A 17,980-nucleotide genomic window follows, 5' to 3' on the forward strand; every position below is an offset into this window, starting at 1 on the left:
ACCTAACTGATTGCAGATGGAGGATTCACACAGCAAAACACGCTAGCTCAGGAAAGCCAATATCATTTCTAAGGTGAGCCATACCCGGAATATTCAGTTTGATTTAGGGTAGGAGCTCCTAACGCCAACTTCACATTAGAAATCGCTATTAAAAGAGATGTTTAAAAAAAAAAAACCCAATCCCCAGAGATTTGAATTTGGTTGGTCTTAAGTGGAGCTAGGGCAAAATTAGGTGATTCTATAAACAGGGTTCAGTGTCACTGATGAGAAGAAGCTTGAGAACCATGTTTCCCCTGAATGTGGTAGGGAGCCAGGTATGATTTGCAGCACCCCTGGAATGCAACTAAATCAAATCATAGAAGATAAACCTTACCTAGGTATAGAAACCTATTTTTAAATGGTTGAGGTGATGAGTTTGGGTGGTTTTTTTGGGGGGAAAAATATATATATAGATATAGAAGAAGGCAAAAGTAGATGATGGAACTGGAATTGTGTTGTGCTATCTCCCTGAGAAAGTAGGAAAGTAGCCGTTTTTAAGAGGGTTGGTCAACGTTTTACAAATGGTCAGTATTTTAGACTTTGTAAGCCACATAAGGTCTCTCTAGCTTATTCTTCTTCATTTTGCTGCTTTCAACCCTTTAAAAATGTAAGAATCATTCTAAGCTGAAGGGCTGTCCAAAAACAAGGCTGGATTTGGCCTATCAGCCATGTTTTGCCAACCCGTCATAAGCATTTCTCCCTTGTTTTTCCCACCAAATAGGTGTGTCTATAATGATGTTATCTAACTATGTCTTATTTTTGTTTTGTCTTAGTTAACTCATCTGCTTACACTATTTACATGGGAAAGGATAAATATGAAAGTAAGTTTTCAAAAGCATTTGATTTTGAAATTTTCAGCAGGTAAGTGTCAATTGCCTTTTCTGTCCATGGTTTGTTGGATGAGTTTTCAGTTAATGACTATAACCCATTAGAAGGAATTCCAAATGATTAATTTTCTTATAATGTATTGTATCCAGTGATAATTGAGAGAATTAGACCATTTGTTGCTAATTAGGAACTTACATAGTTTTGTGGTACCATTTGATTTAGGGGTGATGGGAATCAGAAGTTAACCTTTGCTGGTTTTCATCAAATAAAAATAATCTGTGGCTTAGACTTTTGCAAAGATCCTTTTCTGTACATTTTTACCTCATTTGAGAAACATATCTTGGTTTTTTTGAGGCAGAAGATGGTTCTTTTTGAGTTGAAATGTGAACAGTGTTTTGAAGCTTTCTTGACCACTGTCACACATATATCTATATCTTTTTATATATACATACACACACAGACACATCTATCACATAAAATGTATATAACATTATAAATATGATATGATAGTTATATAACAATATAATTATAAATCAGATCTGTACAACAGTTTTGAACCCTGCTATAATTATAAGCAGACTCAGTATAAGCAAGACTCTCACGTCCTAGCCAAGAGAAAAAAACCATATAGCATAACTCATTTTTAAACAGTTTTTTCCTTATAATGAATTTATGCCATTGACTCTGGGTGTGACTTAATGCAGAAGCAGTGTGCAGTGTATTAAAACTTGAGTTTTATATTTCTCCTTGTAATCCATGAATGTCCTGGGTAAATTTTCTCATAGCATCCTCCTGATGAACGTAACTGAGGATGTACTGATACCTCCCTGTATTACACTGAGCAATAATGTACAGTTATATCTCCTGGAGTTTGCTGAAACTCATATTCCTTGGGTCGGTGATGCCATCCAACCATCTCATCCTCTGTTGCCCTCTTCTCCTCCTGCCCTCAAGCTTTCCCAGCATCAGGGTCTTTTCTAATAAATTGACTCTTCACATCAGGTGGCCACAGTATTGGAGCTTCAGCTTCAGCATCTGTCCTTCCAGTGATTATTCAGGGTTGATTTCCTTTAAAATTGACTGGTTTGATCTCCTTGCAGTCCAAGGGACTCTACAAGAGTCTTCTCCAGCACCACAGTTGGAAAGCATTGATTCTTCGGCACTCAGCATTTATGGTCCAACTCTCACATCCGTATGTGACTACTGGAAAAACCCTAGCTTTGATTATACAGACCTTGTTGGCAAAGCGATGTGTCTGCTTTTTAATATGCTAAGTTTGCAATACCTTTTCTTCCAAGGAGCAAGCATCTTTTAATTTCATGATGGCAGTCACTGTCCACAGTGATTTTGGAGCCCAAGAAAATAACATCTGTTACTGTTTCCACCTTTTTCCCATCTGTTTTTTGGGACCAGAGTAGGGGTCAGTTTTTCTCCGAACCTAAAACTGCTCTGAAAAATAAAGTCTGTTAAACAAAAGCAATGCAAAATGAGATAATATTAATAGCAGACATACAGAGAGTGAATGTGATTAGGGAGAGCCAAGAAGGCTTCTTGGAGGAGTGGGTTAAAGTGGACTGGCCAGATTGTGGAATCCTTTAAACCTCAGTTGTAGGAATTTCTTTCTATAGATATAAATCTAGATACAGAGTTTACACCTCCGGATATAAATTTAGATTCTACCCAGACCCCACTGGAGTGGTGTTTCACTGTTGTTAAAGTATATGTAGGAAAAAATATCTGTTGTGTAGAACATTTTTTCCCCAGGTACTTTTAGAGTCATCCACTCTCCTAGTCTGCTGTTAAAATGGTATTACGTTTTTCAGGTGCTATGTTCTCTACTGTGCCTAGCACATCACATTTACTTCTAATAGTCTTGATGACTTCTGACAAAGGACTGGATGAAACAAAAAGGAATTTTAAGTTGGATAGTTTACTTTCACTAAAAAAGCTTTCTGATGTGACGCCAGCAGGTGTCACCAGGGAGCCAGACATTGCCCAAATGAAAAGAAGTTTTTATGATTTCCTTTTTCTCATCTTTCCGATTACTTGTTGGAGATTTGCTCCACTTTTTACTTGCACTTATAGAAAACTCTTCAGAAAACTCAGGGTGTATGCATTTGCTTAAAGTGCCCTCATCAGAGAGGGGATTCTATCATCTTTTTGCTTTTCTGGGCAATAAATACCTCATTCAAGTTAGATAGATTATACTTGAGTACATTTTAAATCTTCATATGTGAATCACTTTGTTTACCCTTTTTAAAAATCTTTTTATCTAATATCAATACCAAGTAATGCTTCTGTATTAAACACAGTTGCTAATTATTGACATGATTCATTGGCGGCATATATTAAAATAAAAGGTACACACATGGGAGTTCCCTGACAGTCCATTGGTTAGGTCTCTGCACTTACACTGCCATAGCCCAGGGTTCAATCCCTGGTAGGGGAACTGAGATCCCACAAGCCATGTGGTGTGGCTAAAATTAAAAAAAAAAAACAAACAAACAAAAAAAGGCATACAACTTAAACAAATACTTCACCTTTGTTCACTTCACCTTTTGAACAAATACGTCATGATTATAATTGTTCAATTGTAAAAACTGTTAAAAGTGTTTTTTAAAAAAAGAAGTTTAAGTGAAATATGCTAAAGTTTACTGTAAGTTGGGAAGGGGAAAAATACCAGTCTTTTCCACAAAACTTTTTCTCTCTCTTAATGAAGAAAAGAGTAATTCAAGAAGGCTTTGACGATGGAAAATGTGAAAAAGTTTTTTTGAACAGTTTTTGTTTTATTTAAAAATTATTTATTTTTTATTGAAGTATAGTTGATTTAAAATATTACTTTAGGGAATTCCCTGGCAGTCCAGGGTTAGGACTCAACACTTTCATTGCCAGAGCCTGGGTTCAGTCACTGGTTGGGGAACTAAGATCCTGAGAGCTGTATGGCATAGCCAAAAAAAAAAGAACCAAAGAATAATTTTAAAACTGAATTAAAATTTTAAAAATAAATATTAGTTTCATATGTACAACATAGTGATTAGGTATTTTTATAGATTGTACTCCATTTAAAGTTCTTACAAAGTAATAAAATTTAAAGTTATTACAGCTGTATTTCTCTGTGCTGAACAGTATATCTTGTTGCTTATTTGTTTCCTTTTCTTTGTTCTCTTCTGTCTCTCCAGATGAAGATCTGATAAAGTATGGCTGGCCTGAAGATATTTGGTAGGTAAAAAATTTTGGTTCTGCTGTTTACAGATCGTTATTTACTTTCTGAGACTTGGCCAACCACCTGGCTCCTGTGATTAAAACTACAACTCATGGTTTGCCATTTGTTTATGACTGTTTGGTGGTAAAAAGCTGACCACCAGCTCCCTTCACTTATAAGTACCACATTAACTGGGGAGGAGGTCTCAGAGATGGACCTCAGGCCTGACTGCAAAGGTCTTCAGAACATAGGCTTGCTTTTACTGCCTGTGTGTCTCCTCAGAGTAGGTGGCTGAGACCACCTCACTGAAGCCCCAGAGATCTCCAGATCTGTCATGCAAGAGATAAGAATGATTATATATGTTATGTAGTTACCTGCTGTAAGGTTTGGGGCAGACATACCTGCGGAGAAATGATTCCATATTCAGATGCACTATGAAAGGCAATTCACAACAGCCTTTTACCTGACATTAAAAGAAAAAAGTAAGTGGAAGAGAAATTTCCAACATTCAGCCTACATCTCCTGGAGTGCACTTACTGAACTGCTGTCTACAGATTGCCTGATACCCATTTCAACACTCTTGAGATTTAATGTCTTGTTGGAAGTGATCGACTAGTACTTCCAGAAGCTATTTGAGGTCTGATGTGAACTGGCATGGCCCTAAATTTCAAGACCTGTTCCAGTTCATAAACCATTAATCCTGGAAACATTCCGAGGCATGCAAAAAATGAATGAGTTGATCTGCATTCCAGGGCAGATTTTCAACCTGGGTCACCTTGACGTAGACTCTGGAACTGAACCTCTGGGAATGTCAACATCTGAGTTTATACTAGGAAACCTCCTACAGTGCTTGGAAGCAAAGAATTTTTCTAGGATTAAATGAGAATGGAACTAAACTCATTTTTTAAAGTCTTTATTGAATTTGTTGAAATATCGCTTCTGTTTTATGTTTGTGGTTTTTTTGGCTGTGAGGCATGTGGGATCTCAGCTCCCCAACCAGGAATCAAACCTGCACCCCCTGTATTGGAAGTGCAGAGTCTTAACACAGAAGTCCACCATGGAAGTCCCTAAATTCTTTTTAAACAAAGGAAAATAGAAAAATTGTGCGTTTACTGCCTCCAGACTCCCTAATGAGTAATCTATCCAGAGAGCCCACTTGAAGAAAGTAAAATTACCCAGCTTTGGGTGCTTTGCATCTCTACAGTGTCAGGTCAGGGATGCTCATACATTCAAGTTTCTAGTCTCTGTGCTCAGTGAAGGGTAATAGTGATTAAGCAGGGAGCGGAAAGTAACCGGAAGAGAGAGAACCAGGGAACTAGTGGGCATAATTTAAACTTGGAGTGAGCATTTGGGATGTTTGTTAAGCAAGCTTGCTCCAACTGGTTTACAGAGCTGACTTTTTTGTTTGTTTTACATTTCAACCAAAGCCCTGAATATCTGTACATTTCCCCTGCCCTTTGTAGAGGTGTGCCTATAAGCCTGAAGTTCATGCAGATCAGCAGTGGTATTCCTATGTGTGTGTTAGCACTTTGACTGCCTGTGTATGAACCCAGTATATATGTATGTTGAACTGTATATGTATTTCTATTGACAAAATTCCACATCAAGGACCTGTAAGGGAAGTGAGAATACAGTCAAGCTACTATGGGTATGTAGAAAAGAGTTGTTGTAAATAGAGAACTTTAAATTGGAATGGGAGAAGTTTTCTCAGTTGAGCTTGCTTATGAATGGGGTATTTTTCTAACATCCTCAAACAGGGTAGTGAGATATAATTTCTAGATTTCCAAGAAGCTTATTTTCTGGCTGTACAGTGCTGAACAGAAGAAAATCAGTAGGAATCTCTTACAAGAGAATGCAAATGAGTAAATGAACCTGAAGAAGAAAAATAAACCAAGATGTTATGTTCATTTCTGGCTGTCAGTATTTGTGAGGAGTAAAACCTAGAGTCATCATAGACTGCCAAAAAATGTGTAAAACTTTTTTGTGTTCAAAGTCACTAGCAAGATGCTCAACCTTTTTAAAGAGGGCATTACAAACAGCATAATCTTGACCTTTATATAGAATCACACTGTCTACATCTTGGACTGGGTATAAATGTGTAACCATTTTCAGTTCTAAAAAGTCCTTTAATGCTAATAAAATATCTAGGGAAATGCCTAATGGGCTGTGATGTTGTTCCCTTAAAATTTTACTGAACATTCTTCAGTCTTGAAAGGACTAAGGAAGAGAAGGCTGAAGTTAACAGAATCAGGAGTGACAGCTGTGTGTTACCATTGTTTGCTAGCATTCTGAAGTCATCTTTGGGTGTTGGGAAGAAAGATCCACCTCATTTGGTGATTTCTAAAGGTGAATAACCTAAAATCCCCAAATGTTGGGTTAGGTGGAAAAAGGACATTTTTTTAAAGATTTAATTAAATTAATGAATGATAGAGCCTTAATGAAAGGTAAATGCAGGACTTTGGGAGTAAGAGGGCTTTCTAATATTTTTAGGACAACATCATAAAGGGCAATCACCATGCTTTCCCAGGAATTGAGTATTAGTGTCATTGTTAGATGTAAGGCTAAATGAATTGGGTTTTGGAGTTTTTTTGGTTTTGTTTTTTCTTTTAAAATTAATTTTTTTAAATTAATTTTTACTGGAGTATAGTTGCTGGATGAATTGCTAGTCTGACCCCTAATGGGAGGTGGTCCACTTACTGCTTCAGTCCTTACTTGACTCTTCTGTCTCTGATTGACATTCTCTTTGGATTGTTTTGCCATTGCTTGAAACTCAGGATGTCCCAAACCAGACCTATCATCTTTCCCAGCTGGCTCCCTCTCCAGCTGTAAGATGTGTCTGTCAGTGGTCCTGCAGGTTTCCCAGGTTTGCAGCCCTGGAGTCTTGATGACTTCTTTCATTCCCTTCTCTTCCCTCCTAAAATTCCTTTCCCATGTTTGTATACATCCCATGCTTCAGCCTGAGACCCTCCAAATCTCAGTTCACCAGTGAATCCTGGGGTCACTGATAGTTCTTTCTCACTTGAAAAATCACACTTCCTGGGCACTTAATGTTCGTCACCTCCTGTACTCATCTTGACACTTAGTCTTGCACAGCTGCAGAACTCTCCTTGTTTTTCTCACCTCTGCCAGTTGAAAGTGAGCCCTTCAGAGGTGGTTGGCTGTGTTTTCTGCCCACCATGGTCCTCAGCATGCAGTAGGCAACTGAATTCATATTTTTGGCCTGGAGGGCTTTCAATGCAGGTGGCATGAGGAGATGGGTATCTTATACCTCTTGCTAAAAGTGGTTTTCATTCTTTGTAGGTTTCATGTGGACAAACTCTCTTCGGCTCATGTGTACCTTCGATTACATAAGGTAACTGGATTTAAACATGGATTCAAAATTTTTTTTCTTTGGTGATGAGCATCCTGTCTTGTCCTCTGTCCTTTTTTTTTTTGAAAATAAATTGCTTAGAGTAATAAATATGTACAAAAGTCTACAAATTAGCTGATGAAGAGATGTCTTCCCCTTACCTAGGAAATCACTAAGGGCAAATCTGGTAACTTGAGGTTTGGAAGGGGAGCACAGCACATACTATCCAGCTAGAAGCACTGTCTTGTCTCGCCAGCTGAGGTGTGCTGTGTGTCACCTCTGCTCTCTCTCCCTGTCATTTCAGTTGACACTTCTGGACTTCCTGTCTTCTTCTGGGGAGATCCCACTGTGGTTCCTTTTTCTCAGACTGGTGATTCTCCTGTCTCACCAAGGGCACATGTACCTGTTACCTGGGGTTTCTTCAGGAGGTTTAAAACAGCATTATCATAGTAAAGGGAAAAGATTCCATGTTCCCTAGTCACACAAAACTGTTTTTCTAATCTGTCTTTATATCCATATATTTTGTATAGTTGAATCATAGGGTATAGATAATTGTTATGTGGAGTTGGTGATGGACAGGGAGGCCTGGCGTGCTGTGATTCATGGGGTTGCAAAGAGTCGGACATGACTGAGCAACTGAACTGAACTGATATTTATTTGCGGATGATTTTAGATTTACAGAAAAGTCGCAAAGGTAGTGCAAGTTCCTGTACGCGCCATGTCCAGTTTTCCCCATTGCTAACATCTTACATTACCATGGTAGATTTGTCAGAACTAAGGAACCACGGGTGCAGCACTGTTCACTAACCTCTGGGCTCTGTTTCGATTTCTACAGTTTTCCCATTAACGTGCTTTTTCTGTTCCAGTATCTGGTCCAGGATCCCACATTGCGTTTTAGTTGTCGTATCTGCCTGGTCTCTTATCTGTGACAGTTTCTTACTCTTTCTCTGTTTGTCCTGACCTTGACAGTTTGAGAAATACTGCTCAGGTAGTTTATGGAATGGCACTCAGTGTGGGTTTTTCTCATGACTAGACTGGAGTTACGGGTTTAGGGAAAGAATAGCACAGAGGTGGAGTGCTCTTATCCCATCATGTCAGGGGTACGTCTATTCACAGGACTTAGCACTAATGTTGTTAACCTTGGTCTCCTGGCCAGGGTAATGGTTGCTGGGTTTTTCCACCAGAGAGTGGTATTTCTCCCTATGTCCATATTTCATTATTTGGAAGCAAGTCATAAGTCCATCCTGTACTCAAGCAGGGAGAGGATAGAACTAAGTCCCACGTCCTAGAGTAGAGAGTATTTGCATGTATTGTTTGGAATTCTTCTGTAAAGATTCGTCTCTTCTCCCCCATGTATTTAATTTAGTCGTTTACTTATGGACTGTGGCATTTTGTGGCTAAAATCGTCCCTACTTTGACTCTTCCACCTCAGCTCCTGTGTTCCTCTGACATGCTCCTGTCGTTTTGGTTTTGGAGCCCTTCCTTACTTTCTGACATTCCTAGAGGCTCCAGGCTCATGTATTTCCCTGCTCCAGCCCTAGAATCAGCCATTTCTCCAAAGGACCTTGGTTCCTTTTACTGAGAAACGGTATTTAGAAACCAAGACCTGGACTCTGGGAGTGCTCGTTGCTGCTGGAGTGGCATTGCTTCCAGGCTCTGTCACGTGACAGAGCTAGGAAACGTGTGTGTAAATATATATATTAACCCCTGTTAGTAATTTGTGTGGATAATTGTTTCTGTACCTACAGTAAGCGAAACATGAGCTCCTATTGATGTCTCTGGTGAATCCATTACTGTGGGGCCTTTCTCACCTTCCTTCCTTGCTCATCTGTTATTACTTCCTTCTTAGACAATGGGAAAGGAGACCTGGCTCCCACCGTCATTTGCTTATTTGAATCCAGCCTATGTGGAAGTGGTTTTAGATTTGGTGACCTGTATACCCATAAGAAACAACTTTGTCAACTAAAGTACAGTGTTTATGTGCAGTTATTTTTGGTTTCTGCCTTACAGTTGCCATTCAAAATGTTGTTTTTCAAAGTTACTTGTAAGCTGCTCTCTCCTCGATGCCTTGCAGTGATATTTGTCGTGCACTTAGATTCTTTTGTCTCAGTTTGCATTCCTCCTTGGCATCCCCTCGTTGATTGTATTACATGACCATAATATTTTTATTTTATTGTTTTGACTGGCTGCTTCGAGTTGACAGTATGCCACAGTTAATTTGAAAGCTCCCTGTCAGAATATAAGTTGTTTACAGCATTCAGTGTTATGAAACCCCAACAAGAAATATTTATGAACTATTTCCTTTTTTCTTTTGATTTTTTTTTGTAATTGAATCATATGTATATATTCTTTTTTTTTTTTTAGTTTTTTATTTTTAAATTTTAAAATCTTTAATTCTTACATGCGTTCCCAAACATGAACCCCCCTCCCACCTCCCTCCCCATAACATCTCTCTGGGTCATCCCCATGCACCAGCCCCAAGCATGCTGTATCCTGCGTCAGACATAGACTGGCGATTCAATTCTTACATGATAGTATACATGTTAGAATGCCATTCTCCCAAATGATCCCACCCTCTCCCTCTCCCTCTGAGTCCAAAAGTCCGTTATACACATTCTTTTGATTTTTTTTAAGCGTATTATTGGGTCAAAAGATATAAACATTTTAGTGTCTCCTTTTATGCCAGATTGCCCTTTGAAAATATTGTGCTGATTTAAAATGCCACCTGATATAGGTTTTCCAAAAACATTTTGGGGTTTTATAACTTAAGAGCAACCTTTTGACTATTTTTAATTAAAAAAAAAAAAGATTTCATTATGCTGATAATATTTACTTCTCAATGTATTAACAAGATAAAACATACTACTCCACCTTTACTTATTCTGCTTATGTTTTTGAGAACTGTATTGTAAAAAAAAATAAAAAAGTTTGTGAACTCTGTGCTGGAACAAAATTCTGAATTTTCCTAGGCAACTTCTTGCCATTCTGAAACTATTTTAAGTTTAGAGAAAATAAAGAATGGTGTTCCCAACTTTCCTTTTGGTTCAGATTAAGTTTTTTCCTTTGGGTTCTGCTGTGTCAGAAAATGGAAATAACGGTGATAGTTCCAAGTTCACCTTACCACCGTTTAGTACTTGTCTGAACAAGAGTTCCATTTCATTTTCTTTTGGAAGCCCATAATTGTGCTCGATAAAAATCTGTGCTCCTAAAGGAATTTCTGCCTGGTTGATGTCCTGCAGTAAAGGCCATCAGTTCAGTTGAGTTGCTCAGTCATGCCTGACTCTTTGCGACCCCATGGACTGCAGCATGCCAGGCCTCCCTGTCCATCACCAACTCCCGGAGTTTACTTAAACTCATGTTCATTGAGTTGGTGATGCCATCCAACCATCTCATCCTCTGTCATCCCCTTCTCCTCCTGCCTTCAATCTTTCCCAGCATCAGGGTCTTTTCCAATAAGTCAGTTCTTTGCATCAGGTGGCCAAAGTATTGGAGTTTCTGCTTCAGCATAGTCCTTCCAATGAACATTCAGAACTGATTTCCTTTAGGATGGACTGTTTGGATCTCCTTGCAGTCCAAGGGACTCTCAAGAGTGTTCTCCAACACCACAGTTCAAAAGCATCAATTCCTCAGTGCTCAGCTTTCTTTATAGTCCAACTCTCACATCCATACATGACCACTGGAAAAAGTAAAGGCCATAGCCCTTTGTATTAATTCGTAGGTACCAAGTAAGCGTTGGCGATGCAGTGAGACTAAATAATTCAGAACCTAGACTCTGGAGCTGGACTGCTGGCTTCAAATCCTGGCTCTGCTCATACCAGCTGTGCACCTCTGAGCAAGTTATTCAGCTGTGCCAGTTTCCTCTGTAAAAGGGAGCTCACAAGCCCCTGACTCACTGGGTCATTGTAAGGATTAAATGAGCTAGCATGACTGAAGTTTTGTGGTGTTTTTTTTTTTGTTTGTTTTTGCTGTACCATGCAAGATCTTAGTTCCCTGATCAGGAATCGAACCCTTGCTCCCTGCATTCAGAGCTCAGAGTCTTAACCACTGGACCACCAGGGAGGTCCCAACTAAAGCATTTCTAATAGTGCCTGGCACTTGCTTAGTGCTATGTGTGTTTATTCTTTTTTTTTTTTTTTTTTTGTTAATTTCAGGTGAATTCAACCCAGGCTTTAAAGCTTAAGGATATTCATCAAGTGTTTGGTTTTTTCCCCTACGCTTTTTTGATTTTTTTGAAAACCTATAGAAAAATCTCACTTATCAAGAGGTTTCTTATCTCATTAACACAGATGGCACAAAGCCTACAGTCAAAATTCTGGCCTTTACCTTAGACTCCCCATACATTTTGTTTACTCTGACTTAATGCATTCTACTAAGCCAAATTATTTTATTTTATTTGGTCTGCTCATATTATTAGAAGTAGCAAAACAAGAAGAGGGGATTGCTTCAAGAATAGCAGTAGCTTTAGGTAGTAAGGAGGAACATTGGTACATAACCTGATATTAAGGGCCAAGATAACATTTCCACAAAAAACTCCATAAGCACCATACTCTGGGGCCAGTTGTTAGAGCATGACTTTAGTCCTGGGTTCATCTCTCAGCTCTGACATATACAAGACATGGAGGATCTTGGCCCAGTTACTGAACCTCACTAAGCTTCATTTTCTTCATTGGTAAGGTAAGCATAATAATACTCTTCATTTCATATGTCTATTTACTTAGTGTTCCTAGCATTCAAAAAGTGAATATTCCTAAAGCAGTTCCTAATTTGTTCTTTATTATTCATTTGATATATTTAGTATAGGGTCAGTCAGCTTCTATGAATGTTAGAAGCCCCTGATGGCATCACCATCACTATATTGTAGCCTGGTGTAGTGGTGATATTAATGATGATGACCTTGTGTTAATCAAGTTGGTAAATTCAGAATCCTATGTTTAAGTGAATAAGTCTATTCACAGGATGAGATAGGGTTTAAGTAGTGACACTTAAATCACTTTTTTTTGGTCAAAATTTAGGTACTTGAGAGATTCCCATTTTGAAACATTAAGGGGAAAAAAGAATAAACTCAATTTTTCAAATATTTAGGTAGATAAAACCTTTCACACGTAGCAGAAGTGCTTCTGTAATCCCATGCCTAACAGCCAGTGCTGAGCTGATTTCCACTAGCTCTTGCCTCTGACATATTTTTGTTCCTTTGGAATGGTTTTGCTTATTTAGCTTTGACTTTGATACCATATCTATAAAGTGAATGAATCGATATTTTTTTCTCCCTTATGGTGGAAGGTTATATGTAACACACCAGGAGCTTGGTTCCTGACTAAAGCTGAGGGTAGATGACCTACCAGATGATTTGAGACCAAAAACTGTAAGATGCCTCGTGTGCACGCGCGCGCGCGCGCGTGTGTGTGTGTGTGTGTGTGTCAGTCGCTCAGTTGTGTCTGACTCTTTGTGACTCCATGGACTGTAGCGCGCCAGGCTGCTCTGTCTGTGGGGTTCTCCAGGCAAGAATACTGGAGTGGGTTGCTATTCTCTTCTCCAGGGATCTTCCCGACCCAGGGATTGAACCCAGGTCTTCTGGATTGCAGGCGGGTTCTTTACTGTCTGAGCCACTGTGGAAGCCCTTGAGAGGGGTGTCTCTTGAAAGGGAGGTTAGGGGCCTCAGCTAGGAAATCTTCCCACTGCCAAAAACAGACGCCACTTTTCCACAAGGTTTCTAAAAGTATGAATGAGAAGGAAGAAGGAACAAATTACTCAGACATAAAAACGCTTAATATTTTGGTGGTTTTCTTTTCATACCCTGTTTTTATTTACCTATTAAGTATTAGTATTTTCCATACTACTGCCTTCTCTTAAACATTTCCATAATTGACTTTGTTTTTCAGTGTCTTGAAATACAGTTGAAGAGCCCCTTGCTTTTAGTAAAATTGTGCCTAGTAAGGTAGCAAAGCCCTATAAAAGTGTTCCAGTATTGCTCAGAAACAAGGTGGTGGGCCATTTGGTTTATTTTTGTGTTTCAGGGAGAGAAAATAGAAGATATTCCAAAGGAGGTGCTGATGGACTGTGCCCATCTTGTGAAGGCCAATAGCATTCAAGGTCAGTTTTCCTAGAGGTGTTTTCAGAACTCACTTTGTGTCTGAAATGGATTACATCATCGAGAACATGTTACTGACTTTGGCTTGAGTCTAGAGAATGACATGTATGCCTTTCCCCTGTTTTGTTGTTTAAGATGGCAATCTCGCTACCTGTCAGAGAACTGAAGACTAATCTCCCCACCTCCCTAATGTTCATGGCCCATTTCAAGTCTTCTTTTTTTTTACCCTGTTTTCTTTCCCTTGAATAGAAAGTTGTCTAGACTGCCTACCCTTAAGGTTATTTGTGTAAAGACTTTTGGAAGTTAGGTTATATTAAAAGCCAGGTGATAGATGCGTCTCAGGTCTTTATTTGTAATGTTGTTGGATATCTTTATTTTCGTTATTTGTTACTGTTTTGTTGGCCAAAAAGTTCTTTGGAGGTTTTCCATAAGATGTTCTAGAAAAATCCAAATGAACTTTTGGCCAACCCAGTACATTCTAGATTTCAAGTCTCCCATTTGCTCTTTCCTACTTTTTCTTTCTTCTCTCCTTACAGACTTTTTTCTCCCTATGAATTTTACAGATATCAACCACTGATCTTGTCATCTCCCAGAGAATCTTAAATAATTGGTCTGGGGTGATATGTTAGAATCAGTATTTTTATAGTGCTCTCCAGATGTTTCCAGTGTGCAAAGAGTGTTGGGACAATCTGCCTCTGTATATAATATGCTTTTCCCCCTCCCCCACCTCTTTAAGTAGGACCTGTAATACTGGGCTTGGTGCTTGTTGAGTTCTACTGTACAGGATTTAATTTTTCAATGGTCACTGTAGGTCAAGAAGGACAATTAATGGAGTGGAGGTGGCAGTTATAAAGGAGTGTAGGGAGATGGTGTTCTGCTAAGAATGATTGAGCTGATAGACTGGATTTTAGTTGTAGGACATGGACCTAGATAGGGTTGAGGTAAGTTTGCGTTCCTTTGAAGTTGATCCAAAGGGTTGAGAAAAAATATGGTTTACATAGAAGATAAGCATGGGGCAGACACAGAGCTGACAGCAGGTCGCAGAGGTCGGTGATTACTGGAGAAGAGCTAGAAATGAGCCCCTCCCCCACCTTTTAGCCTGCGGATCTCAGACAGGCAGCTTTCCTGAGTCAGGGGCCTAGCCACAGAAACCGGGTATCTTGTCCTGTAGACCCACTCATCTTCAGCTCTATAAATCATTAAATTGTAATTCATTCTAGGACATTCCATTTTTATGAATAGAACCAAGTTCTGAAGATTTCCAGTTAAGGTCTCTGGTTACTGAAATAAAAATAATAAAAATTGAGACTGTTGTCATCCTCTTGCCTTGTGTGTTCCAACCTCTTTCACGTATTCTTGTCCCCTTCCCATGCCTCTGGCTAGCAGAGGCAACTTTGTTAAAAGAGCCTTGGCCCAGCCTCTTTCTCCTTAATCCCTTTGTAGTTTACTAGTTCTAGAGAAGACAGAAAAGAGAAGTCATTGAATCACTGAATTGTTAGCCTCTCCTCTTCAGCCTTCCACAGGAATGGCTCATTTAGCAGGGGAAGGAGCTGAGCCCAGGCATCTCATTGTCAGGAGTTAATAGCAGAGGATGCTGAGGAGTAAAGAAGATCGTCTTTGCTGTGGGATTTGCTGAGCGCACTCCATCCGTGTCACTGTGTCCTTAAAATATTTTCCTCCCTGGCTGACCACCTCCCATGCTGTTTGTCCTCATGGAATCTGGTCAGCCTCTTCTTTATTCACTTTATAATCTCTTGCCAGATTATACTGTCTGAAAGCCTGGACACTTTCCATGACACCCTACACCTTGTCTATACAGTTAAATCCAGACTTCTAAGCTGGCACTTAAGCATCTCAGATCTGACCACAGACTCTGTTTCCCTTCGTATATTTCACACTCCAGCCAAAGCAAATATCTGCTGTTTTCCTACCTTGTGCCTTTGCTTATATTGTTCCCTCTGCCCTCAATGTTATACTCCTGCTCCGTCATCACATGTCTGGATCCAAGCTAAGGCTGAGGGTTGACACAGTAGTTATAATAGTAAGAGCTGCTGCTGCTGCTAAGTCGCTTCAGTCGTGTCTGACTCTGTGCGACCCCATAGACGGCAGCCCACCAGGCTCCCACGTCCCTGGGATTCTCCAGGTAAGAACACTGGAGTGGGTTGCCATTTCCTTCTCCAATGCATGAAAGTGAAAAGTGAAAGTTAAGTTGCTCAGTCGTGTCCGACTCTTAGCGACCCCATGGATTGCAGCCTACCAGGCTCCTCCATCCGTGGGATTTTCCAGGCAAGAGTACTGGAGTGGGGTGCCGTTGCCTTCTCCAGTAAGAGCTGCTAACATTGAATGTTAATTACATGCCTGGTACTGTGCCAGAAACATTACACATTATTCCTTTGTCAACTCTACTGAATTAAGAACATTATTTTCATTTTATAGATGAGGAAGCCAAGATTAAACAATAATTAAGGAACTTAACCTCTCCTGTGGAATCTTGCCCTTTTTCCATCTTTGAGCTACCTCTACCCTCTCTGAACTGCCTTAGCGCTTTACCTATCTATATCTTTCCATATCACTTGACAACGTCCCATTTTACTTGAATTTATTTATCTGACTCAACAGAATGAGGTCGCGCAAACTCCAGGAGATAGTGAAGGACAGGGAACCCTGGAGTGCTGCCGTTCATGGAGTTGCAGAGTCGGACACAACTTAGTGACTTAACAAAAAACAAATGTATTTATCTGTCCTCTTTTAATCTTATTAGAGGACAGGACACATTGTCTGAACCATGTTTCTATCTCCCACAGTGCCTTGCATGTGGAGATTTTTTTAAACTTAATTTTGAAAAAAATTGCAAACCTGCAGAAAAGTTGCAAGAAAAATACAGCTCTCATCTGCCTTTCATTTAGAGTCAAGGAGTTTTTCCATATTTGTTTGCTCTCTCCCTATGATATACTCAATGGTTTTTTTTTTAGCTGAACCATTTGAAAGAAAATCATAGCCATCATGACCATTCAGTGTGTCCTAAGGACATTGCCTAAAGTAACTGTGTTACAGTGATTAAATTCAGGAACTGTAACGTGGGGAGAATACCGTTACTGATAGAGAGACCATATGTAAGTTTTGTCAGTAGTCCCACTTCTGTCACTTTATAGCATCTCTTTTTCCTGATCCAGGATCCTGTATTCTGTTCACTTGGCACGTCTCTCTGGTCGCCTTTAATCTGGACACTTCTTTGTCTTTCAGGACTTTGACACTTTTAGAGTGGAGGCCACTTTGGTTTGGTCTGATGCTTCCTGTTCAGTAGGATCAATTTTCTGGCAGGAATACTGTGCAAGTGAAGCCTCGTGCGTTACAGTCAGGAGGCACCTGCTGCCAGTTTGCCTTGTTCTTGGTGATGTTAACATTGATCGTTTAAATAGGGTTGTATTCCCCAGATTTCCCCAGTGTATGTGGTCATTGAATATAAACACTGACATGTATCACCATCAAATTCAGAAGGGCCTTCGGGAGCACTGGACCAGTGATTAAACTGGGATTCTTGGAGCTGCCTGGAAGGCTGTTGGCGTGGAGGGGCACATGAAGTGGGGGCGGGGAGGGCATAGGAGGCATGAACAAGGGCTCCTGGCACCCCTTTTGTCCAGAGCATCTTTGCTTTGACTACTTTGACATGTTTTCTTTGGTGAAAGACGTTCCACTGCTAAAAGAGACAAACAACAGGAACGCTACTAAACGAGTCCAGCTTCCTCATATTTCAGACAAGATTCCAGGAGCCATGGGGACTTGCCCAAAGTGAACCAGCTGGTTTGTGGTAATGCCGGGTAGGATCCTATCTCCTGAATTCCTTTATCTTGCTGCTTAATCTTCATGAGGTCAAGGGCTCCTTTGAGAATCTGAGAAAACCTGTTTGGCCCTTTTCTCTTTAAAAACATATACAGTAGATGTTGTTCAACTTTAGAAAGCCTCAGAGTCCCTGAAGCTGATCTCTAGACCCCTGCTTTCCATTGGAATACTTTAGCTTGAATTATTTGTGGGCTTTACCATTTGTCTTTATAGGGGGCTTCTATTTTAAAAAGACAAAATATTTTGTGGTTTGAAACACTCCGTGGCTTGTTCATTCTCAGCCTTTCCCCCTGTTGGATTATGGTGACTTAATCATGGGTGTGGGCACCCATTGCTCAGCGTCCCCCTGCCCACATGCTGAAGACAGTCTCTCTCGGCAGGCTGCAAGATGAACAATGTGAACGTGGTGTACACGCCGTGGTCTAACCTGAAGAAGACGGCTGACATGGACGTGGGCCAGATTGGCTTTCACAGGCAGAAGGATGTGAGTGTGCTGTCGCCGGAAGCGGTGGCGCCCTCGTGCTGAGGGGCGTCTGTCTCTGCTGCCGAGGGCTCCGCGTGTCTGTTTCCTCAAGGGAGTCCACCTGGGTGGCAGAGGAAAGCTTCTGCCCTATTCTGAGAGGGAGGGGGGAAC

At 40.2% G+C, this 17,980-nt stretch overlaps 1 protein-coding gene across 1 annotated transcript in view; it reads left to right on the forward strand.

Annotated features, from left to right (window-relative positions):
- Positions 1-17,980, forward strand: part of CCDC25 (coiled-coil domain containing 25) — a 33,950-nt gene that overhangs the window by 4,500 nt on the left and 11,470 nt on the right. The window contains exons 2-6 of the mRNA XM_013965862.2: positions 813-860; positions 4,047-4,086; positions 7,370-7,421; positions 13,433-13,508; positions 17,727-17,830. Of these exons, the coding sequence (XP_013821316.1) occupies positions 813-860; positions 4,047-4,086; positions 7,370-7,421; positions 13,433-13,508; positions 17,727-17,830 (320 nt within the window). The remainder of the gene's footprint in view (positions 1-812; positions 861-4,046; positions 4,087-7,369; positions 7,422-13,432; positions 13,509-17,726; positions 17,831-17,980) is intronic.

Source organism: Capra hircus, chromosome 8 (genome assembly GCF_001704415.2).
Source record: "Capra hircus breed San Clemente chromosome 8, ASM170441v1, whole genome shotgun sequence".
NCBI lineage: Eukaryota > Metazoa > Chordata > Mammalia > Artiodactyla > Bovidae > Capra > Capra hircus.